This window comes from Athene noctua, chromosome 11 (genome assembly GCF_965140245.1).
Source record: "Athene noctua chromosome 11, bAthNoc1.hap1.1, whole genome shotgun sequence".
Taxonomy (NCBI): domain Eukaryota; kingdom Metazoa; phylum Chordata; class Aves; order Strigiformes; family Strigidae; genus Athene; species Athene noctua.
Genome location: NC_134047.1, coordinates 15,902,152 through 15,928,265, shown reverse-complemented (window position 1 = coordinate 15,928,265; position 26,114 = coordinate 15,902,152). Strand labels below are relative to the sequence as shown.

The 26,114-nt window shown below is 42.9% G+C and overlaps 1 protein-coding gene across 1 annotated transcript in view; it reads right to left on the bottom strand.

Moving 5' to 3' along the window:
* The window catches only part of STK26 (serine/threonine kinase 26), a 34,328-nt gene extending 18,461 nt beyond the window's left edge, over nucleotides 1–15,867 (bottom strand). Inside the window, exons 1-2 of the mRNA XM_074915079.1 lie at nucleotides 15,556–15,867; nucleotides 15,326–15,447 (exon numbers count right to left, since the gene is read on the bottom strand). Coding sequence (XP_074771180.1) covers nucleotides 15,326–15,367 — 42 coding nt within the window. The 5' untranslated portion in view covers nucleotides 15,368–15,447; nucleotides 15,556–15,867. The remainder of the gene's footprint in view (nucleotides 1–15,325; nucleotides 15,448–15,555) is intronic.
* Between the last annotated feature and the right edge of the window lie 10,247 nt (nucleotides 15,868–26,114).

Here is a 26,114-nt window from a genome sequence, read left to right as displayed (position 1 = left end):
CCTACCTAGCCAACAGCCCTGGGCAGACAAAGCATCCTATCAAGTAATGCAGTGTGGAGCTAGTTGTGAGAAGACTGCACTACCGGTATTCACCGCAGATTCTGAGACCTGGCAAGATCAGGTGTCTCCAGGGCAGCTACAAGTGCTGACAGAAAGCAGAGCAAAAGGGACTGAAACATGTTCAAAGAAGGAATAAGAAGGTTGGAGCAGAGTACTGAAACTAGGGTACTGATCAGGACTGGCTGGTATCACCCAAGCATGCCTTAAAAAGAGGAGCAGAGCACCAGGCAGCACAGCACCGCTGAAGACACCTGGCTTGGAATCTCTGTTGATTAACTCTTAAAATCAGCAGACTGATTATTACACAAATATTTTATATTTCTCAGCTCCTTATTCAAGTAGCCACAAGGGAAACAAAAAGGAAGCAAATTCTCATTTTCCCTTAAAGTATGCTATGTGACTGCTTAGAGAACCTTAGGTATCCAAAAACCACAGCAGTAACTTCTGAAGGATACAGGTGATTTGCTCCACAGTTAAAGAACACAAAACTTCAGACCATAATTAGAAAGTTTACAGAAAAGTGTTTTTAAGAATTATGACAAATGTGCTAAGAGAACAGTCTGTGCTTTGCAGAGAAACAGAATTAAACACATTACTGCTGTCAGAACTGGGCAACTCATTGCACAAATCAATCTCTAATCAAGAAACTTTTGCCAAAAAAAGCCCTCTGATTCAATAGCAACATTTGAAAATAGAAAAGAGATGCTTTTCTTTAGATCCTTCTTACGCTACAGAACTCAGAATCAGCAGAAGTGACAGTTTTGGCAAAAGCAGACATTCAACCCAATGCACAGACTATCCCGCATAACAAAATACTCAAGTATCAACATGAAACTCCAGAAGACATCTTTACACTGCTGTTCTTGCAAATATATGTGAAAATCTTTACTGGGGAAAAAAAAAAAAAAAAAAAAATTACTTTAACCTAGTCCAAAATGGACAGTCTCATTTTCTTACTGGGCCCTTATTGTCACTTCTTCCCTTCTACCAGAATCAGAATTTATTCCACAATATGGTGAGATGAATCAGGAAACAGATTTAGCTAGAGTTAACCATATGATTTGTCAGGTTTATTTTCAGCTAAATCAGTTCACTGCTCATATATACCAAGCTGTCATTTGTGTTATCATAAGAGGAGGGAACATGAAGCGGTATGGCAGATTCATGCTGATCTGCGGAGTTAAGTTTTTAGATTTTGCAAATATACAAGACACACTGCTGTTCCTGAGCAGCACATTAAAGCAAAAAGAATGAGGAATTTCCCCTTTGTGTAGAATGAGCTCGTTGCTACTCTGCTCCATTTAAAAAAACCAAACCAACCCCCCCCAACACCTTCAGAGAAATAATTAAGAAAAAAATTCTGTATTTTCTTCTGTTGATAGATCCATTGAAATACCTAAAAGACAGACATAGATAATCAAAGCAAATGAAAAAAGAGAGGATGAATACTATTTTGGTCTGAAATCTGGGACGATTAATATTATTATACTGGTAAAGAAAATGACTGAAGGCTTCAGGTGCTCATAAAGGCTTTAGTTAGGGGGAAAAAAAAAAAAAAGTACATCTTCAAACTGCCTGAAGATAGCCATAGTGCCATACACTACTGCATCAGCTCCTGTGATCACGTCATCATTAAGACAAAAAATTTCTAATTTTTTTGTAAAAAACTGAATCTAAAAATCTATTTTCAGATGTTTCAAAAAAATTGTTGTAGGGACAGGTATGGCAAAGGCAGCAGCTACTGCCACCCAGCCTCTTCCTGCTGCTAGTTAAGCTGCCAAATTGTCATTTAGCTAGCAATCTAATGTGTTCCTAAATTACATTAGTTGCAATAAGGAAAAATTAACTAGTAGTTCTCCATTTACAATAAACAAAGATACACACCCCCAAGAAACAACAGAATTGAGAGACGATTGGCAAAGCTTTTTGTTAACCCTAAAACACTCATCTTCACAAAAACTAGAGACACACTTGGAAGCTGGGATTCCAGGAATCATTCATGCTAACTAACAGCTATTGCTGATTTGAGATGAAACCTGTTAAACACCTCCAGACAGATAAAAGAAAAGCAATTTAATCACAGACATAGTCAGCTAATCCAACCCTTCGCAAATGTCTGATGAACTCAAAGGGCAACACACTTGAGTTTTGCTTGGGGAGAAACCTTAAGCAGAAAATTCCTCTGGGCATCTCAGTGGAAATGCACATCGTTCAATCCTATACACCCACTTAACGGTCATCAAAACAAGCCAGGCCTCCAAACAATCTCCCCCAAGCTACTCCAGGTGAATCAGAGCTTTAAAGGCCATTCTAACTTCCAACAACTTGTAAGGCCATTACATGGGAGTGCTGGAGCATAGGGAGAGATCAGGCACTGCTGGACTTCCCAACACTGCGGAAATCCATGCACATCCCTGGGAGGGAGAGGTGGAACCGAGGGGTATCAGAGGAGAACAAACCATCTGAGAGTACTAGAGGAAGGAGTCACATCATTCTATTCTGAGAAAATCCTCTCACAGCAAGCAAAGTCAGCTTTACAGCTTCTGTTACTTGCCAAGGCTGACAAGGGACTCTAGGACACTTCAGGATAAGGGCAAATATTTCTGACCAACTATGGCTAGTATTGAGACAACGTCCTTTGGAAAAGCTTCAAACTTAGAACACTAGATAACTTAAGACACAGCCTTAGAACAAAGACTGCATTTTGAAACTATTTGCTTTTACCTTTCTTAATTTTCTTGTTTTTCAGACTATTATTCTACAGGAACGCTTTTCTGCAACTAATTAAAAAAAAAAACAGAAACAAAAACAAAACCCAAAACACATTTAAAGGACTACTTTTTAAACAAAGGTAAATTTATATACCACAGTAATGCCTATCCTCATTCTCCTGGTATAGAAAAGGATAGAGATATATTTGACATAAACAAAAGTGTGTATGTGTGTATACACACCCTCAATATATACCAATACATTTTGCAGCACAGCTGCCAGCTAAGCATATTAAAAATATGACAGCAATTAAGATTTCCAACACTATTAACGCTCCTGAGCAAAACCAATTGTTATTCTCTGTTCTTTCACAGATCTTTCATCGAATAGGAAAAAGGTTTAGAACCTTTGAAAGTTGCCTGCATGAATAACTGTGTTTAGTTTTGTTTTTAATAAATACGCGTTTCGATAGGGAGTCGTGTCTGCTGGGGAGCAGATGGTAACAATATAATAGACAGTGTATGGACCCCATCATCACCTCTCCAAAGTAAACACCTTTAAGTGGACAAATCATGAAGAGAACCTATTGCTCTTCCCCTCCCTAAGCCCAGGGCCACAGACAAAAGCAGCAAGTATGACAAGCACAGGCACATTCACATGCCAACTTCAATCTCACCAGCATGAGTAACAGTACCAGCGCCAGCGTGACAATACAGGCCCTCTGCATAACTTAGCAAGTCCACCATTTCACCAGTCCAGCACAACTATACAGCCTGCACTGGTGTTCAGTAAAATCTCTCCTCTCTTATCCAACCATGTGCCATTACTGCATGCGTTTATACATATATGTATGCACACATACAGAGTCACAGGATCATAGCACAATTCAGCTTGGAAGGGACCTCAGGAGGTCATCTAGTCTTAACTGTCTGCTCAAGAGCCCCAAATAAAAAACACCGTAGTATAATTACTGCCAGCATACCTGTAGTAGTTTCAGGAAGCATTCTGTCAATACAGCTAGTATTAGCACTTTCTTTTGACTCCAATAAACACAGGTACACAGCAACGTCCTGGCTCCATTCTGCTACAAGACTGACTGGTTGACTCACCTTCCCACCTCTGACCCTTTCATGTACCTGTTCTCCAAATTCTGCATTCTTCCTTTGAAACAAAGTTAAAGTACACTGAATATCTAACTTCCAAGATTATACAGGTATCTAATGACATACTCCAAATCAGAAGAAACAGTATGTTAGATTGCTTCAGGATCTGTCAGTGCAGGACAGCTCTTTTACAGAAACAGGTCTTCTAAGAAAGTTCATTAATGTATTTCATTAAAGGGTACGGACAACAACTGGATGAAAAACTGAAGCTGCAAAGAATCTTGGGCAGAGACTAAACTAATGCTTTGTATCTAACAAAATCAATCAAACCCAGGATCCTCTAGATCAACCAAAGCAAGTAACTTAAAATAGTCTTGTGAGATTTTTTCTAAGTAGTCTGTCAATATGAGAACACAGAAATAGTTAAGACAACAGGATATAAATGACCCATTTCTGACCCAGAAATGCTGTTATACTATCCAAATTTTCAAGCACGTCCCAGGTTTAATTTAGAACAGAAGTTCCCTTAAAAATGCAGCAGTACTACAGAATAGTTCCCCTACATTGGGAGACATTACTCAAATATGCATCAGATAAAGATGCAATAATTACCTCAAAAGATTTTATAAAAGGTTGGTAAGAGAAAAATAGTGTCTGCTGGTATGTTTTCAAGTATCCACTACTACAGCACTCTAAGATGTACTGGTATCTTTGGAAGCCCTCAGAACTACCTGTGTGTTTAAAAGACTCTCATTTCAAGAAATTGCTCACTAAAAAAATCTGATCTTCATAGCCAGGGAGAAGTCAAAGATAAACTGTAATTAAAAGAGCTATCTTACAGAAAGGTTGAGGAAAAGGAGGTTATCACAAAACATTTAAAACCAAATCAAAACCAACCCACCTTCAAAAAAACACCCCAGTAATTAATTTGCTGTGCAGCCTCACAGTTACATTAGCATTAAAATGCCAGATCAGAAATGTATGCCAATTTTGTTGCTGAAGCCAGCATGTACTGCACCATTTCTCTTAAGTCCCACTGTCCGCATTGTCTGAATTATGGCTAACAATAAAATTAAATAGCAGTTATGAGGCCTAGTTTATTATCTGTAAAATCTCCAAGATACCTTTTATTGTCTTAAGAATGAATACCTGAAATACAGTGAGTAAAAAAGACACTTGAAAGTCAGTAGAAGAAAAAACAGATTAAAAGTTAAGCCATTTCATCTGTTGTCCGCATTTATCTGACTTACAAAATACTTCATCTAGGTTAAACACATTGATATCACAGGTAATCAGTCCCTCCATAGACATTTACTTATTCTCAGATAATAAAGTACCTCTAAATTTTTATTCTGTTCAGAGACCAATAAAAAAATGAAACTAAGAGGGAATAAGATTGGTAAACCCAATAGGCTATGGAACTTCTTAGAGGAATGTCTTAACAGAGACATTATTCTTACTTAAGTATCTTTTAATACACTATCTGCATGTAGTTTCAGTTATTTTTAATATATATAAGCATTAATTATACATCATGCATATTCTGTTATGTAACTATATACCCACATACCTTATATATATTTCTGTATTTTATCTACATAAGGAACATTTTACTTCTTTACAACAAAGTCACCACAGGTAGTAATAGATTTTAATTCCTGGAGCTCTTCCCCACCTCCCCCCGTCTAATTTTTTTTTTTTTTTTAATCCTATTACAATTACTCACACAAACAGTGCCATAGGCATGTGTGTGTATATGCATAAAAATTTAAATAGTTTGAAGTTAATGAAGGCACAGGTGCAGATCCATTATTACTTACAAAGAATCAGAAAAAAATGAACCTGCAGACATTCAAAACAAGGGTGGAACCTGCAGACATCTTTTTTCTCCTCTTGTACACACATTCTTGATTCTCTGACTTCTGCCTGTTAACTAAACTCTGATGCTACCCTGCAGTCCTGTTCAAGACTCAAATATCAGGACAGTAGATATTTCATTATATTTACTGGAACTGTATGAGATACATGCTGAAGAAGAAAATTTTTTTAACAAGAAAACAATTTGATTTTATGAAGTATCCAACTTTTACATTATCAAGCTTTTCTACACAGTAGGCAGCAAAAACTAGACCTGAGCTTTGCTGTCCTTAAATGGGACCTGACCTCTGTTACACCCTTTATGAAACATCTCTCTTATCTGAAAAGGCCGAGACTCATTGCCATTTTTAGTGAGAACCTGGAGAACTTCAATATACAATAAAAGCAAAAATAAGCAAGCAGAAAACCCACGTGGCTTTGTTTTCATCAAGTCAGCCATAAGGCGAGCTGCTTGAAAATTCATATGACTATCAAAACTTTAAAATCAGCACTCAAACCCACCCATTCTCAGATTTTTAAGGAAAGAATCACCTTCATCTTCAAACATCTCTGACCTGTGGCAGATGTAAGCTGTCAACTGTATGTTGTGCTGAAAATGGAAACCACTGAACTCACTTCCTCTATTCTTAGCCATTCTTTCACTTTGGTAAGAAACAGCATAAATAAGCAGAAAGAAAGAATACCAACACATCTCCTGAAGTTTACCTCTTTGACACAAGCAATTTAAAAAATTTACACCATTTATGAAGAGTATTCTGCTTTGAGGAAGGAAACACAAAGAGAAATTTCTCATGCCAATGAGCTTCTCTGTAACTGAATATCCTTACATTTCAAATGGATTCCCACTCAGGTTCCATTCTATGTATCAATACCTTTTAACCACCTAGTATCTTTAAAAAAACCCAACACCTCAAACCACTGCATACAGCTGCATATCCTTCAGTCTGCTCGGATCTCTGAGGAGCATGGCCTACTAAAAGAGCAGAGGAATTAAGGAGGGAGGTGGGCACAAATTATGTGGCCAGGCCTTACTATGATTTGAAAAATACTTAAGTGCTGAATGCTCTACAGCTAGAAGGAGGATGGACATCCTCAGATGGAAACAGAATTCAGTTCAAGAAACCAACAGGTTCTGGTATCCCAAAGTGTTCAAACTCTGCTCAGCATTTATTAGAGTTCAACGAGCCAGTCTTTCAAAACAAATTTAATCTTTGTTGGACAGTGCAGGATAAGTGACTGCTGAATGGGTAATTAACCCATCTCAATGAACTAACTGCCACTACCCCTGAATTAGAAATCAGAAGACAGAGGACTACTGTAATTTCTAACTGCTAAAGAACATGTCATCTCTCCATTTTATGAATTGCTTTGAAAAAAAATCTGCAGAGAGATTACAAAAGTCACATCTAATAGGAATATGGAAAAATAACCATTTATGGGCTGCAGCCTACTTTTAGCAGTATGCCTTTCAGCAAGCAGCCTGCTTTATCAGTACACAAACAATTTTTTTTATATTTGCCACACCCATTTAAAGGAACAACTTCATCAAAACTCTGCCAGCAATAAACTGTATCATTATGGCATTTGGACCATTTTCCTAATATTTAGATGTGTGGTATCTACAGCTAAATGGCAACTGCTACATAAGTTTTACAGGCCTCCTCACTCCTCTATCTTAGAAGCCATTTTAGCATTTTCCAGCTCAAGTTAGAACTTAATACACAGATTTTCCTGCTGTAAATAAGATTAAACTCGTACTATAATCCAGCTAGAACAAAAATAACAACAAAATCCAGCTTTTTAACTTGCCAGTTCATAAACTAGAAAGCAGCAACAAGACCTCAAGTTTAACACACACAAAGTATCTTTGTTAAATCTCTCCACTGAAGTAGCCATTACTTATTTTCAGGCTAAACAAAATTAAAGCAAGGCAGAAAAACACTAGTTGGAAAAGGATGGCTCCAAAACACAATGTAGGTTAAAGAGCAGGCCACAAGTTTATGTACCACAGATAAGTCTCCAGGCTTAGTCGCTGCCTGTGATGAACCCCAAGTAAGAACCCACAGTTAGAGGATATCATGCCATTCCTTCAGCTTTGGTAGGGACCTTTTTGAGAAAGGAAGGCAAACACATCAGTTTACCAGAATCCTAGATTTCTGTTTGCTCCCCAAGGCTAGATGACCACAAGCTTGAAAGCTGTACTCTTGAATACTGGGCCTTTGATCCTATCAATCATACTGGACCTGAAGCTACAAGAAACACACAACGAAAAACCAGAAATACAACTCCAAAATGAGCTACAAAGGAAGCAAGAAACCTACCCTGCCAGAACCAACCTGCCCGTTTCAGGAAACTCCTTTTTCAATTACTTTGCAGCTCATTCATAGCATGGCAAAGCATCTCATTACATAAAAGGCAGGAGGAGGGGGGAGGGGAGGAGGAAAAACACCCTGAAAAAAAATTCAGATTCTTCTTGCCAGCTAGGCTAGAATAAAGCTGTGCAGGAATGTAAAAATGTTCTTGCTATGACCGGTTGCCAGATAACACCTTCCTAGGTGAGAGATCAACAACAAGATTATCTTGTTCCCCTCATAATTATCTGTGTTTTTAATTGATTTATATCAGCATAAATTCAATCTTTTTTATTCAGTGTTTAACATTTAGGCACTTTACAACACTCATGGTCATTTCAAGCTGTACAGTGTTTTTATTATTCTGCATTCAACTCCCAACACAGAGGCCTGCATTGAAATACAACTTGACATCTAGCAAAGCATGGACACCCTCTGATCCCCCCCCAGTCAACATTATTCAAATATTCAGAACATGTAACAATACTCAGTTGAAAGGAAAGCCTGCAGAAGGCTTGGGGAGCAGAGAGGAAACACAAAAAAACCCCACATTCTTCAGGACTGAACACATGGCTCTTGATTTCTGGTTCATGAAAACAGTGAAGCCACCCTAGGCTCTCAGACTCCCCCTTCCACAGCTCAAGTGTGAAACCTGCAGATAACTAACACTTCTCATTCCTTGTTCTCCTTCATCGATGCATATAGAATTCATGCAGAACCAAGATAGATCACACCACAAAGCTTTTCCAGATATGCTGCCTCAATTAAGACCATTCAAATCCAGATTTTGGCAAGACAAACTTGGCTTCACACTTCTAAGAGTTAACTATGCAGTTCTTCAAAGCTCTCTTCATAAAGATCTAAGCTGAAGCCATGCACTTTCCCAAACTATGGACATAACCAATATAGCCTCTCTCTGCAAAACCACATGCACAAGGTATGAGACCAGCAAACTACCGTTATCTTGTCAGTCCCTTTCTTAATAGTTTCTCTGAGTTCTTTTTCCCAGATTTATTTGGCTAGCAATCCCTCTGGCAGAATGGATTTCAGTGAGTATCACTAGATGGGCACCCTTCCCATGAGATTAAGTCTCTCCTTCAGAGCTAAAGAGTGTGCTCAGTGATCCTCGTCTAATCAGCAGAACAGACTTGTTCCAGAAGAACTGCTGGAAGTTTAAATTTAAAGAACAAATGACAGTTCTCTAAATAGAGTAAAAACTAGTGAGGCAGTATTAAGAAAGAACTTGATTTTCAATTGTTATATGTCAGGGAAAAAAAAAAAAAAGTATTTGGAACAATGACTCCTGACATGATAGATAGCTCACCAACTCTATTTCTACAAAGACAACATACATATAGCCACTAATTACAGCATGCCAGGAAATTATTTGTTATAGAAGAATTTCAAAACCAACTTTGTACTACTCATCTCCAACCCCACCACCCCCCTCAAACCCATCGCTGAACTCCTCTGTCAATTATTAAATTCAGTCCCTAAGGATAAGTGAAAGACAAAACAATAGTCTCTTATCACTTTTCAGAGTTCATGACTCTTTCTTAAATCTGAAGGTGATCACCGAAGAGCAAACAAGTAGTACTTTTACTAACAGGTTTAAAATTCACACTTTCACTTTTGGGGATGACTGAAAATCAGATTTTCAGGATAGTGAAAACAATGAAAACTAAGGCTAATACACTTGCCTATGTTCACTAGGATGTTTCATAGGTCTCATACCACAAATACTGCTGCAGAGGCACATTCAACCATATATACTCTTCATGGTGTGTCACAAAGTTACTATATATAAAGAAACAATCCTTCCCCCAAAATAAGCATCTAAATGAAAAAAAGGTTTCATTTTTTTAACAACAAATTGCAATATATTACTGAGCTACTACTTGCTATATATTCTCCTTGAGGAAAAGGAGGGAAGAAAAACTTTCATCAGAACTTGTAAAGCTGAGACACTGGAGTCTAAAACCAAGCAGAATAAACACTATAGAATAAAGTAATAATTACAGATCTTTAAAAGTTAAAAGTCTGGTTTCAGATGCAATGTTTTTACCTTCTGGGGGAAATTATTCTCTGCCCAAAACTGACAGTATATAATGGTACAGAACAGCAGAGAGATTAAGGTGAGAAGAATTGAGTTTGTTTTATGTGCTCTCTGCAGCTTCAGCAGATTTGCCTCTGAATTCCAGGTCAGTGCACTGAACGCGTGTATAAAACCGTAAAATCTGCACAAAAAAATACTAGTAAAAGACTGCTGTGATTTTTTCTTCTAATACCTACACAACTCCCATGTACGAAACACTTTTCAGAGTTTGCTCTATCCTCCTCTGATGACAGTAAGTATGACTGAGCCCTACTTTTCTCTGTCATCAGAGTAACTTTATCACAATGCACAAGATTGAAGAACCAAGTTCAGCTAATACAGCCTGAGCTGAGTTAGCAGACTACTATTAGATATGATACAGCTTGTACATCAAGCATGACCAGGAAAGGAACAACCGCAGTGTTGAATTCCACAAATATTTTAATGCGTATCTGCCTCAAGAAGCAAAGAGACATGTCCTCCACACCTCTTAAAATACTATCTTGCTGCAGTCTGCCTGCGCTGTGGCTCAAAGTACAAATCCAGGAACTGAAATTGGACAAGGTATTCATCACTAAAACCTATCCTAGCTTAACTGTAAGAAATGCCTGTTTTCTAAGCACTGTGGAAGTCTCCTGGTGTCCTGCGAATTCTAGCCTTCCCAGTTTCCTTTAAGTGTCTCTCGATAACAAAAATTTAAAGTCTTTTCAAAATGACTGTGGAAGCACCTGGATACAGCTCAGTTCCTAGGAGAGGAATACATTAACAGACTCTTGAATGGATCTTTCTTCAAAAGTTTAAGTTCCTCTAATGTTCACCCTCTAAACATTTAAGTATTTGATAGTAAAAGACTGCTTGCTCTTTTACAAGTCATATTCTTGTAACTACAATGTATAAGGTTTACTAGAAATCTGACATACTTCCAGACTAGCTTTAGGCACCACACATGAAGAATCCTTTTCTACAGATGCACTAATTTAAGAGAAAATGGTTTGGTTTTTTTTCCTAGGTTTATAAAAAAGACCACTTCCAAAACTAAATGCTACCTCTCCTGTAATCTTTCTATACCCATCCAATAAGTAGATGTTAACTGATCTGCCTCTGAGCATCCTGCAGGGAGAGACCTTCCAGCTGCCAGGCTCAGGTTGTTCAGTGAGCAGCAACCTACAGACAGTCTGTTAACTGGCTGCACAGAGAGCAAAGCTCAGCTTTACATCCAAGTTCCTATTTAATCAAGCAATCCTTCAATTGTGAATCGGAGTACACCGGCTGACAGGTCACATGCTTCTGGCCACTCTCCTTTTAGAGGAAGTTAGGCTCTTTATTGCAAGATAGTCTGAATGCCAATAAAAACAGATGGAGATCAGGCCTAAACAACCTTTCTGGCTGCACTCAAGACTAGTGCCATGTAGGATTAGGAGATATCAACAAAGCCATGAGAAAGGAAACAAAAAGCATGTAGATGAGTAGGATAGCAGAGATAAAGAGAAATAAAGCCCCAAACCAGGTTCCAAAGATAACACATGCAGACAAGAAACGCAAATGAGAAGAAACAACATTTCCATTAATATTTCCCAGACGTAAGATTTTGCACAACAAATTAGAATAAGGGAAAGTTTATATATAAAAACTCTACCAGCTAAAAAAGGCATTTATTACTTGAGTGATGCTCCATTGCTGAAGTTTACAGACCAGTTTGGAAATTTAGGATGCTGACAGACAAAAAAAATTTCCTCACCTTAAAAAGGTTGATTGTTACTCACTCGTAAGTTAACAGTTTCCAACCTCTTTTATTTGTAAAGAAGTTTTGGACTACGGTACGAGATGTTGCCAGTAACCTAAGTTCATCAGAAATGCATCATTCTGAAGACAATGACATACTTTACATTTTCTGATCACTTGAAAAAAACATAATCCTCTGAACCATGCATCCTGCCTGCCGGGCAAGACAAAAGCAGTAGTGCAGGACTACTCATAAGGGTTTCAAAACGTTCACACCAGCTGTTTTCAGTACAGGCCCTGGGTTGGTAAAAGACACACGTAGGCTCTAACATCTCTCTTGCAAGTCATATCCAGAAATGGTCTGTACAACTCCAGCTGGACTCCTTGAAGACAGTGCCAGTGGACAAGTTTCTCACTGCGAGATCTCAAAGCATTCCAGGCTAAGGACTAGTTTGAATATTTTTACCCCGAGGAACAAAGTTCCAGTGACATTACTGAATAAAAACTCCAACCTGACAAACTCACTGCAAAGTCATGCAGACTCATTGCTTCATGTAACCAGGACACATTAATTGTGCTGACACAGCTCCATCAACTTTTCATTTTTCCCCGCTTGTCTTGGATTGTGTAAAATGCTCTAATTTGGGGTATCACAGTCAGCTTCAGAGCACCCATTTTATACATCCACTGCATACATGGATTTTATTGAATTGGCTCAGAAATTTGGCAACTGGGTAAGTTAACACCATACAATTAGATCAAGCGGAGCCCTTCCAAAGGAGTGAGGAAAATTAATGTGTTTAGGAAGTTGTTTGCACAGCCAAGAATTGTTAGGTACAAAATTTGGTTTTGTTAAGGGCACAAGACAGGTTAAGCAGAATGCAACCACATAAACAAATGGTTCTGTAACTACTCATAAGGCCAACAGATAATACTAGCTCTGGGTCTTCCATTGTTGCCAGGGTACTGAAAGTCAGGCTTGAGTTCACCAAAATAACTCTACGTGACTTTCTGTATTTTTCCATGTTTGGATTTTTTTAAAGGGAACCTGACTTTTCTTAAGATGAAAGATCTTAAACAGCCAAAAAAGCTTCTGTTATACTTTGATGAAAAACTGTCAGAGTGATCTTTCTGGGGTATAGGAATTATATAATACATTATTTCTGGATTTTTGTTGATTTTTTTAATAATTAAATGGGAGGGAAACTGTAAGATTACAATAAAACCGAAAACTTAAAACATTTAACACATTCTTGAGCAAATTCAGTTTCCAACTGTTACATTCAATAAAATGCTTCCCTCAATACAGACTACAAAGCAAGGAGTTTGACATTACAGGCACCTTCCCTCAGTGATAGTTTTAACCTAACTATGAGATCTTCTTCCACCACAGCAGAACGTGTTTATTCCTTCTTCAACCCATCACCATGCATTAACACTGAGCAGAAGCAGGAACGCTTTTATAATCACTTGAATGATGCTGACTGAACAGTTCAGATAGGTTAAAAAAAAAAGCAGCAACCCTTACACCTCAGACTACTACACTCTTCTAGAACAGTTTGTTAGGTGTTTTTAATTTTAAAAACCCCTATATTATGACTCTTCTAAAAGAAGAGTCAGCAGAAAAATTATGCACTAAATTGTATTTCTTTGTATTCTAAGACTTTCAGGATTTGTGTAATAGTTTTCATTTTGAAAAAAAGTCGCCAAGTGAAAACTGCATTTTAATTCTGTGCAGCTGTACCTATCTAATAGTTAAAAAAAATGCTTTAAACATACACATATATGTTAAGAGGTCTGGGTTAAACTAACAACAACACTATTAGAAATAAGTATGCTATTACATAAAGTTTATTGGTATAACAATGGAAAACGGGACCTTAAATAATTTCAAGGTCCTTTTGTGATGACAGGGCAGCTATGGAAAAATAGGACAGCAATACATTAAGCAGCTATAAAACCAAGAAATTGACAAACTTGGAGTTTGAAATAGAATAAAAACACACCAAAAAACCCACAGGATATAAATAAAGCTCAGGTTAAAGCCTCTAAATCTTTTATCGCAAGGTTTCTTTAGGATGTACCAATACAGGAGTAACCCTGACATACTAACAGAACAAGGAGGCTGAGAAAACATGGTTTATGTCCTCTTACATCAACAGAGAATCAGTGGATGACTAAAATTTAACTGATTTCAGAAGGCCTGCAAATTATTAGAAATCAGAAAGGTAAACCAAACCTCGGTATTGTAACTGGCCTAAATACTGTTTATAAATCAATTCTACACTTTTTAAAAGCCAATGAAGACACTTAACCGAGAGAAATTTTAACTTTCTGTTCTGAAACTTCTTAAACTCTTTACTGTACACGTCTCGCATACACAGAGGTGTATCATAACGGCTTTATGTAATTTGGACTGAAAAAGCCCTCCAATATTATACGCTGTATGTGACTATCCTAAAAGTTAAGAGAAAGCTCAAAATGCTGACTGGGCTGCCAGTGTCTGACAAGAAAAAAATCAACACTGAAATGAGCTCGGTCCTCAGCTCCTCTATGTTTGATAAAGATCTCTGACTAGACTCGTATTAGACTGTTCAGCAGAGTAAGAAGGAAGAGTCAGAGGTATTCCACCTCTGCTATGAAAGCAGTAACATAAAGGCTTGTTTGTTTTCTAAGCAGACACCACAAACAAACAGAAATGACACCAGGTCTCATTCCCTGCCGAAGAGAGGTGCAAGTTCCCGACAGATGACTGCTCCCCCGGCCAGCCGGCCGCTGTGCCGTATCACCGCCGGACCTCGCGTTTCCCACCGTTCCATTAATCGCAAGGTCCTCGGGGAAGCTGCGCTACAGGCCCAGCGCCAAGCGCATGTTGGTGGGGAAGTCCTGCAGGAGGTTCGCTTGCCAGCCAGCCCGATATGTCATTTACAGCACACCCACACACCCTACGATTAACTTCATTTCGCCTTTAATCAGTTTTAGAGGCTCTTACGCGCTCCTGGATGCACGGCGGCCAACCCTGAACAAAGGGGGAAGGGAGGGAAGGAGGGAGGGAGGGGAAACCCTTCGCCTCCGAGGGGCTGGCTGCAGGTACGCGGCCTCCCCGCCCCGGGCACGCTGAGGGAGCGGGACCCCTCCGGGGCCTCCCGTTACCTCGGAGCACCCCCCTCCCCCGCTCGGCGGGGGCTCGGGCCCGCGCTCCTCCCTAGGCCGAAGGAGGCCTCTCCGCGGCCCCTCCGCGGCCAGGCCGCGCCGCCCGCCCCGCTTCGCCCACCCGCGGCCCCCCGGACCCCGCGCCCCAGCGGCGGCCTCCGCCCGGTGGGGCCGCGAGCGCCGCTTCCGGAGCCGGGGCCGGGCCCGGGCCCGTCGCCTCCATTTTGGGGCCGGCGCGGCGCGGAGCTCACCTGCATGCCGGGCACTTGCACCGCCACGGGCGAGTGGGCCATGGCGGGCTGCGGCGGCCGGGCGCCGCCCGCTGCTCCCCTCTCTCGGCCTCCCTGCTCCTGGGCGGCGGCGGCGGCGGGGCCTGGAAGGACAAAGCGGCGGGGAGGCGGCTTTAGCGCGGGCCGCGCTCCCTCCTTCCCTCCCCGCGGCCCGCCCTGCCCGGCAGCCCCCGCCTGCCGCCGGCTCTCACCTCGCGGCCGCGGGGCTGGGGCCGAGCTGCGCGACGCGGGCGGGAAGGGGGGTCCCTAGCGCCGCTCTCCCATGCCCGCCGGGCTCCTAGCAGCGGCCCTGCCGGCTGGCGCCGCTCGCCCTGCCCATGCCCCCCTTCCCCGGTCCCGGCGCGGGGGTGGCTGCTCGGGGCCCCCCCGGAGAGGCGCGCGGGGCGGCGGCGGCTCTGGGCACGACCGGGGCTGGGCTCAGAGCGCCATGTCGGACTCCGGGCAGGAGGCGGCGGCGGCTGCTGTGCGGCGGCGGCTTCTTCCGTCTCGGCTACGGCCTCGCGGGGCGGAGCCGCCGCCGCCGCACGGGCCCTGGCGTCAGCTGCCCCCGCCTCCTCGGCTGCCTCGGGCTGCCCGCGCCGGGCGGGCAGGGACCGGAGGGCGGAGAGGCGGGGCGGCGGCGGCCCCCTTAGCGCCGGCCCGGGGTGGGCTCGGGGCCGCCCGCGACGTTGCGCGGCGTCCTGGGCCTGTCGGGCTCTGTCGCGCCGGCCTGGACCCCCCAGGCGGTACCACACTGCCCTGTCCCCCCCCCGACACTGTCACACTGCCCTGTCCCCCCCCGCACTGTCACACTGCCCTGTCCCCCCCAGGTGCTGTTACTGGGTCCTGTCCTCCCACACGTGCTGTCACAGCGCCTGTACCACCCCCGGACACACCGGCCCCTTGTACCCCCAAACACTCTGTCACCACCACGCCTGTACCCCTGGCTCCTGCACCCAGAGGCACGTAGGTGCAAATAATTGAGTGGATATTTTATGGGGTGTATTTGTTTTTGTGACACAAAGAAGTGGTGTCTTCTCGTCTCGGGTACTGGCAGCCAGCCATGGCGAGGGTAGTGTGGGCAAGTCCAATGCGGCTGTGAAGGTTCAGCTCCCAGTTTGGGGTGGTTGGTTTTCTTGCCTCCCCAGGAGGATTTCCCACCCAGGGCAGGTCTCCACCAGCCCTGCCCCAGCTGCTGCGGGACTCTCCCAATGCACCCGTCTGTCCCTCACTGGTTCCTTCTTCCCCAGTGGGGTGGGCTGCCCCCCGCGTTCAGCTGGGACTGGGGAGGAGAAATAACAGTGTTTTCGGGTGACATTTTTCCCATTCACACATGAGTCACCTATTCGTGTGTGTGATTCACATTCCTATACATGAAAGTTTTGCCAGTTATTCACGCAAAGCTAAAAACAACATCTTTTATGACACTGGTCTTCCCCTCACCCCTCTGAGCAAGAATATAGAAATCACATGGGCCTGTCACAAATATCCTCATGGGTATGCAAGAACTTCCTTCAAATTCACAGATTTATAGGTCTAAAAGCCAAAAAACATAAGGTAAACTGGAGGTGTTGGATTGCTGGCCACAGCAGAGCTACCCCATTCAGAGGGTGGGTCCCTTCTGAAAGGATGTGACAGAAGGCAGACTCCCTCCCTTACCACTCAGACAAATATTGCACTGTGGCAAGGAACACAAAACACCTCTGTTTAAGGTAAGGTTGTGTTAAAACAGGCTAAAGCCAAGAATTTCAAAGTTAAGTAGTCTTTCCATCCTTAACTCACTGTGGTTTGAACCAAAAACCAAACTCACAGTGATGTTAGTTAAGGACAGGCTCATGGCTCATGCTGGAATATTTTATTTTCCAACCTGCCAGTTTGTTAAGCCTTTACTGTTATTAAAAGGTTTACTTTCTTCTGAACCTTTTAAAAAATAACATGACTTTAAAAGGCTTCTATGTGATAGTTACACTTCTAAGTTACCCAGGAGCCTATAAGGAGTTCATTTTAACGGGTGGAATATTTAAGCTAAGTACTTTCTGAAAGTCTATACCATATACTTAAATTAAAATGTGTTCTTGATTAATAAACCTTTGGGAAGAAAGTAGGATTTCTACTGACAAAAAACTTTCTTTACAGTGGTTCAGTAAATAAATGAATGAATGAACATCCGCTCATGAAACTTCTGAATCCTGCCGGGTTCATTGTGCTGAAATGTACTTAAATCACTTCTCCTTTTACCTTTTAATGATCTTTAGAACATGATCCCTGAAAAAATCCTGACAAATGAAATATGAGGACTTTTGTTTCACGCTGTTAATGCATTACCGTCCCTCTGTTCCTCTTCTGGCTCTGAGGCTCTGCTTTTCTTTTTCTATCCATTTGTTACCTTGATTTTTCTCCCCAGAATCCCACTAACTGGTTATCTCAGCCTTGTCTGGATTTTATTCTCTCCCTCACATATTTCCTCTCCAAGGCACCTGTTTACTTTGTATCAGAGAGAGTTCTAATTGCCAATCCAGGCTTCCTCTTTTGGGACCATAGACTGAGACTTTTGGCCTTCCATGCATTTCTGGCTTGCATGCAGCTTAATGTAACATAAAAAGGACTGTAACAAATGTATTTAACAGAGTAAGAGCAGGACAATTGCTATGCATGTAATAAGGTATTCTTCCCAGTAATTATATCTGTAGTTATCTCCCACCCATTGCAAACTGGCCTAGAGAACTGCAGTGACAAAAACACAAAGCAAAATGTTTTGTGAAAAGGCAATGCTCATTTATGCCATACTTGCTCAGAAAGCCCCAGGATGATATGGTGAATGAAGGCAGGGAAGAAAAATCTGTCAGGGTATCTTAAGTAATCATCTGGTCACGTAACGACTGAATCATCGAGCCAGGCTGTGAAGTGAGGTAGGCTGGCACCACACCATCTAAGAAAAAGGTTGTAATATTGTATGCCACTCTGTTATTAGCAAGTTCTAATTTGTGCATTAAGAAAGTCAGATGGTCAGTTGCTGATATTACTGTGTGAAAGACCTTCCCTGCCCCCTCCCAGCCTGCCGCGTAAATACCTGTTGCTGATGTTTTTCAAAGACTTAAAATGTGTCTGTAATTCACTTAGGACAGCTCACAGGGCCTCGCAGTAGTGATGTGACCCAAGTCAGACCTTCTACTGTTTCATGTGTTTAACTACTATTTTTGTGTTGCTGGTGTGAAAATATAATTATTTTTACATCAGAAGACTGCAGGGAGCTAGTAAAAACACTGGGCTTTTCGAGAGTGCCTGCATCATGTTAGATGGTTTAGACCTACCACAAAAATTGGTAGAAATTTCTCTCAAACTTCCAAACATAATAAAATAAAATTGCTTACACTGCTAAATAGAAAAATACTGCATCTTATAGCTGTGGGCTCCAGGGACATGTCACAGTGATTTGCTGGGGTGAGGGAGGGAGCGGGTGTCTGGTTCCAGCAGAGCTGATGCAAACTCGCTATTAGGAAAGACCCCATCAGACTCACATATCTGTCTAGGAAATGTGATGCCCACTTTCTATGTATCAGGGTGGATCCGGGGATTTTACACCCTTTAGAGCCTTTGCAAAGTTCAGCTGGCTGATGCAGCGCTGAACTGGGCTCATGGTGTCAAACCCACAATTCTCCTCCTTGCAGCTTTGTCTCAAAACAAGCAGCACAGCTAATGGGTCATCACATAAAAGTGGAATACAACATCCCAAACTGGTAAAATTCAATGCCTTTTATGTTTTTACATTTGAAACACTTTACCAAAGGTGTTGTGGATATTAAAAGTTGACTGGAATAGGGAAAAAGGATTGCATATTTATTTTATTAATGAAAACATCAGAGATGTAAAAGGAAGAATGAAAATGTTTTTGCAAGGATAAAATGTCTCTTCTTTGACATAAATCAGTCTCTGATTCACAGCCATTAGGGAAATCACTTTATCTTAGAGGTAACTTATTCAGCAGCTGTAGAATTTCCAGAACTGCTGCTAGAAACTGCTGATACTCACTAACATGGGAGATAGATGTAGTGCTCATCAATCCCATATTACAACTTCAATATTTCTGTATCTAGTTAATAATTCAAAATTCTAAAGCCTTGCAGCTGAACTAGTAACAGACCGTAGTACATTCACTTCTGCCCACCACTTCCCTTCCCACGCCCTGTATCCATCCTCTTTGCCTCTCCTCATGCTCCAGCTCCTGCAGCATCCAACCTTCCCTGTTACTTCTGTGCTCTGCCATGGCTGTTTCCAGCCTCCTGCAGCCTGGGTGCACACAGGCGAGTGCCAGGACGTAAAGTAGAGGTTCCCCTTGTTCCCACCACAGCGACAGCAGCCCCATGCCACCAGGAGAACTGGCTGGCAAAAGCCTTCTCCAGCTCTGGATTCCCCCAGAAAAAACAGCTCAGTCTTACTGTGGGACAGCGGGTGCAAGGAGCTCCTTCAGCATGAATGGGTGATTTAGAGAACTCGGCTGCGAAAGTCTGACCGTGTCAACTAAGTGTTCATAAATGGAGATTTTCACGTAATGTGGCCAACTTGTGCATTTTCTCCAGGAGATGACAACAGCATATCTTTGACACAAGGATGATGGCTTTACCACATTCCACGTCCTCCCTCAAAAGCAAGGGGCCAAAATGATATTTCTTAACAGGGCAAAATGATACATCTTCCTGCAATCTTCTTAGAAATGGCTGAACTATTTTTTAATTTACACTTCCTGTACTTTTAAGGAAAACAATCAGACTGAGGTAAATGTCTAGGATGGAAAAGGTGGGTGAGGGATGGTGCTTCACCATCTCCTTCAACGCAAGGACTAAGGATCATTATATCAAACGAGCAGGTGCCAAGTTCAAAACAAACAAATATAGGCACTTCTTCACACAGGGTATAGTTAAGCTGGTGAACTCCTTGCTACAGGCCAAAAGTGACTGGACAGTTTAATGGAAGAAAAAAACCCCAACATTGGGAAATACTATTTATAAAACTAGCACCTCTGGTTGAGGAAGTATGTGAGCTGCAAATCCCTGCAGGCGAGTGCAAACACTACCCCTGCTCACTCCATCCTCATGTGCTTCTCTAAGCCCCTGCCACTGGCTCCAGCCAGGATGAGCTGCTGTGGTAGTTGGGCTTTGTTCACACATGATCAGCCTGTTTCCATGTTGAAGTTTCAACCTGGAGGGTTAACAATTTTCAAGCTGGAGGGCTAAGCAGTACCCAGATGGGACAAAAGGAACTGTCCTGCAATGGAGGCAGAGCTACTTACTAACAGGACAAGTAGAAATGGTGCCCATGGTACTAAATGAGTGTGTAGCACAGTTTCATTTCTTTCCTAGGAGTTCTTCATTGATATAATCTTTAATTTTCCATAACAGGAAAAAAAAAATAAAATCAGTAAGTTATCTTTACTCAGGTACTAAGCTAATAGTGAACGTGTGTTGTACCAGTGTGGTGAATGGTGAGTCACTACATGACTAAGGATTACGATAAACTGCATGAACTGCTCACAAGTTCAAGGGCAAACTTTCCACCTTCGTCACAAAAAGATCCTTGTACCAGTGAACTTTTTATTTCCATATAGTATTTGGCTTAAAGAAGCCAGTCTTCCATAGGATAGCCCTGTGCTTCCAAGATTACAACCTAAGTGAGATGGGGTGTTATGTTTCTGACTTCTTTACTACAAATATACTCTACTTGCACTTCCATCTGTAAAATAAAACACACACGTGCACATATATATTTATAGGTAATTATATCCAATTCAGTAGTTTATCATCACAGAACACTGATCTTCTCAAATTAATGTCCTCATATATTCTCCTCCCTACATGCAAATATATTTTATTCTTTTAAATAACTCTACCCTGCTCTAATTTCCCCCTTAGCAGGAAACCAAAATTTCAGCAAAGCTTGCGCTCTTGGAATACCAAAAATAGTTTGGCCACAACAGTGGAAGGGGTGAAGGAAGTGAGTGAGAGGCCCTGCCAGTGGGCAAATAAAACACCAGCCCCATCAGCACAGCGTTTTTGAATAGCTGGTCCAACGATTTTTTTTTTTTTAGTATAATACATACAGTATTTATAGAATTAAAAACATTTCTATATAAGGAAACAGCAACAAGAAGCTGATTCTGGTGGAATTCCTATACTAACAAGGCAACCCACTCCAAAGGGGCATGAGGCTGATAGCCCTGGGGAAGGCTCCGGGCAGGTTCTTGTGGGGGTAGGCTGCTCCTAGCACCAGTTTCTGCCAGTACTAAGAAAAAGATGGAGAGACACAAGATGGGTTAAAGGAGAAAGAGAAAAGCAAAAATAAAGAGATAATTTTTTAAAGATTCCAACAGGAAAACTAGGGAGGAAATTAAAGGGGAAAGGAAAAGGGAAAAAATAAATTCAGGAAGAAGTGGCATCTCTTCTAAGTAGTTCTTACCTTGAATTACTGTCTTAAAGAAAGGGATCTCCTTACCTTTTCTTCAGTGTCTTTTGGTGCCTGGCTTCTATTGCTCTCGAGAAGAGGATAGTCTCATCAGCTCAGCCCACAGCCACCCTGGTCCAGGTCTGCAGCAAGGCAGCAATGATCTGATGAAGGCAACTGGGAGGAAAAAAAGAAAAAAATGAAGTGCTGGGAGTACTAGTGATGAGCAGGAGACTGCTCCCCAGCCTTGCCAGGCTTTAAGCACCAAAATGGAACCATGTACGTATATGCACAACACACATGCATGCACATGCACACCCATTTTCAGCTGGTCTCCCCAGAGCCTCAGCCATCCCTCCTGAGAGGCCAGGGCCATCAGCTTGCTTTGTGCCGCTCTGCCACATGCCTCTCAATCCCATTCCCCTCCACACTGGCTGCAGCAACAACGCCTGCCTGTTGGGCCCTGACAGCGCTTGGCTCCCGGGAAGAAGTATTCACACACGATGGCAGCTTGAGAGAAAAGTTGAAAAGGAATCAAAGCCATCTCTGTTGAAATAAACATCTGCTCTGCGTTCAGTATCGTGGCAACAGGGCTCACAAAATGCATGGGCAGCCCTCCAAGGGCTCCTGGCACATCACAGCTATCAGTACCTGCTGAAAACAGGCTGGCGGAGCGGTCACAGCACGGTGGGGAGCACAGGCGGGGACGCTCCGCAGAGAAAAGTTTGGTCAAAGCTAGAAATAACTTCATAGTTCCCTTGGAGGAATACGGCTTAGAAATCCACCGCCCCTGCAGCGATGCTGGCAGATAGGAAGAGACAGCGGCTCTACGGTTCCTTCCACGTGGCTGGGGCTCATCACCCCGGCCCATGGACAGTTTCTACCCAGTTGTCCTAATGCAGGCAGAGGAAGAAACCAGTGGGATTCAGCTGTGGAAAAGCGCTTGTTCCTGGAATTCATGCAAGGAGAGACCTGTGTTTGGGGGCTCCCAGTTAACATACAGTTCCCTAAGTAGCAGTCAGGGTAAGCAGAGACCTGTTGCCTTTGCCTCTGCCTACAGCTTCTGCAAGGCCTAACTGGGACATTAAATGCAAACCTCTCCGCTCCCTGTTTCTAGCTTTGCATTCCTGTATCTCTGTGAGGCAGCACACAATGTCGAGCCAAGTCCAAATGGAGCAGTCAGCTCTAAAAATTGGGACAGTATTACTGTCACAGCCAGTGGATCCAAGTGCTGTATTTATCATGTACACCCTTTGCTATTAATGATGATGCCTTAGCAGGGGGAAGATCACAGCTTGGCTCATGGAGACCCACCTGAGCCTCCAGCTGGAACTTAGTAACGATGGCAACAAGTCTTTTTAATGAGTGAATTGGACTGTGGTTGAGCCAGGAATCAATGTGAAGGGACAGCCTGATAATACCACTGTTACTGAGCTCCTTCTCAGAGCAGAAATGCACATGAAATGCAGGAATCTGATACCTTCCTGGGAGAGGGAACAGAGAGATTTTTGTCTCCAGTCCAATTTACCCAGATTTCTCCCAGAGCACTAAGTGACAAATACGGCCTTCACTGAGAGCTTCAAAAGGAAATCACTGTTTGCATAAAAGACATACTAACTTGAGTTGGTTGTTAAAAGGAACTTGAGCAAGAGGAGAGAATGGAACAAATCTCTTGGAAAAATGTCCAAAAGCCACTGCTTTGTGGGAAATGAGGCTCAACATCTGTGTCCCAGTTGGGCTGTCACTCGACAAGAACAGCAAGCGCCCGGCTTTGGGTGTGCTGCTAGACATCACAGATGGTGGCTCCTGTGTAGAGAAAATCGGGAGATGTTCAAGACTTCAGCAAGGACAGTAAGAGGGAAAAGGAGGGCAATCTGAGGCTCAGCTGAGGACAATGTAGAGTTTTGCTAGTTTTGCAGGAAGATAAGGTAGAAAGATAACAGAAATGAGAAGGATACAGAGGGCTACCAGAAAATCCTGCTAGGTTTTCATCTCCCTTTGAATATGTAAGTAGGGTGATCTGGAAAATTTCCTGCCTTTGCAATTCTTGTTTCCAGGAAATGAACCCTCAAGCAACGCAACAAACCAACCCAGCTGCCAACACACCTACGACTAGCTGGGGGGTAAACGGGGTGATGACAGGGTTGACAATTCTCAGTCCCAGTTCTGCAATCAGACTGTTAAAGGTAGAGCCTGGTAGCTAAAATATAACTCCCATGCAAGGGCCAGGGTCCCTCTGTGTGAGTGGGTGAGGCCAAGGCATCGGCATGATGAGCTGCATGGATCTAAGTGGGTTCAATGACAGAGGCTGCAGCAAGGAAGGGAAATTTCCACTACAACCCTGTGTGTACGGAGTCATTTTTCTGCCAACTAGGAGCAACCAAAGAGCAGATGACTCATAAGTACACATCTCTCCTCGCTGCTTTGGGAGCTCTTCTCTATCTGGTCCAACTGCTGTGTACATTTATCCCTTGTGCTGACGAGGAAGTCAGGCATAAACATGTGGATCAAGGCCAGCAAGGCTACTGGTGAGACTGTAAATGATACGATGGTGAGAGTGTGACCTGTGTGACCTGCATCTATAAAACACACAACGGTTGGTGTGTCCTTTGTGAGTGCCAGTGCCACCTTTGCATCCAGGAAAGTGGGTGTATTTTTCAGCAAAACATAAATAATTGTGAGATGGAGTTAAGCACCACTTTCTACCAGCAGATGTTGAACAGCAGGCTCAGTCCAGGAAACTGCCACTACAAAGGTTAAAGTATGGGGAGGATATGAGTGAGAAAGGGAAGAAGGGGAGAGGAAGCATCACAGACCCTGTTACCATTCACCGCTAACGAGCTGCTGAATACATGGGCCATTGGTTCCCCCTTTCTCAGTGTGTGAATGAGGAAGGACAGCAGAACAACCTACCAGAGTGTGAAAGGATCCCCAAGAGATGTGTCAAGACGGCACTCCAGAGCCTGATCTTCCTGCTATGTTTGAAGAGGCTGCCACGGGGTGAAATGTTTACTGGGCTGACTCAGATACTAATGGGAGTCAGGGGATAAGTGGGAGAAGAAGGAAACAAAGAAGTCAGCGCACCAGAGGAGATCTGAACTTTCATAAGAGGGAAGTGAGGAAAGCTTGTTTATGAGCTTCTTTGCCAGGAAGTCCTGTGACTAACCTTGTTTCACACACCGATTTTATGGACCAAGATAGTATTTAAGGCATGCAGGAAAAAATGCACAGCAAAACTGAGAACAGGTGGGCTCATCCTTCCTTCGTAAGGTTATAGAAGACTCCCTAAAAGCTCTCCTGCCATGAGAGCATCCCAGCAGAGCAAGGCTCTGACTTTGCAGCTGAGACTGTCGTGCGGAGGCCTGGGAGCAGGTTTTGTAACCCCAGAGAGGAAACGAACCCTGCAGTTCTTGCAGAACTGTTCTTTTTGCAACTTAAAGGAAGAAAATTTGACATGCTGTAGTTTTGCACTGTGCTGCACTGACTGCTCCCATGCAGCACAGCAGAGTATCTCTTTCTGTTCCCCCTCTCCTGCACTTGTCCTCTCCTCTTTGCACTCAAAGGAAAGCAAGACTATAGCGTTCCACAGTTTCAATGGGAAGTTATGGATCACTTGGAAAATGTATAGGATTGCACAGGAGCCTTCTCTAGCAGAACCTTCCACTTTCTGCCCATAACACAATATGGACAGATGACCAGAGATGATTTGGGAGTCTGTGCAAGCTAAACAGGACGGACGCAAAGCACAGCGTCACCTTGAAAAGCCTGTACTCATGGCAGGGCAAGTCAAGGAAGATGCTGACGAACTGAAAAAATCAGGGGAGGCTCAAGGGCAACAGTGCCAATGCAGAAAGATCGTAAGAAAATAACGCTTGACTTAGTTAAACATCAACTCAACGATGAGAGGAACAAGCCAGCGTCCTGGAAGGGTTTTCACAAGCCAAAAGGATGAACTGTTTGGCCTAGGCCATATAGGCATGTGTTACAAAAACAAATAAATGAAGTGATTTTTAAGAAGCTGGCTAAATAACGGGGAAAATGTTACTATGGCGGGAGGTACTAGCCTGGGCCGTGGGGCCCAGTGAGTGGAACAGGGTGCACGTGGCATCTCATCTCTGCCACTGCTGTCTGCCGACGCTGCCTGCACCCGTACCACTGATGTGAGGACAAGAGACTGGTGCAGGCATTGCCAGGCCGGGTGAGCAGATGCCCTGGAATGTCCTCCCTGCCCCACGTCCTGCTGCAATGGAGGGGAAACCCTTCAAAGTGCTCTCCCTCCCCTGCCAGTTCCCGGGGGGAGATGGGTCACTGGTCTGCAAGTGTAAGGTCAGAAAGG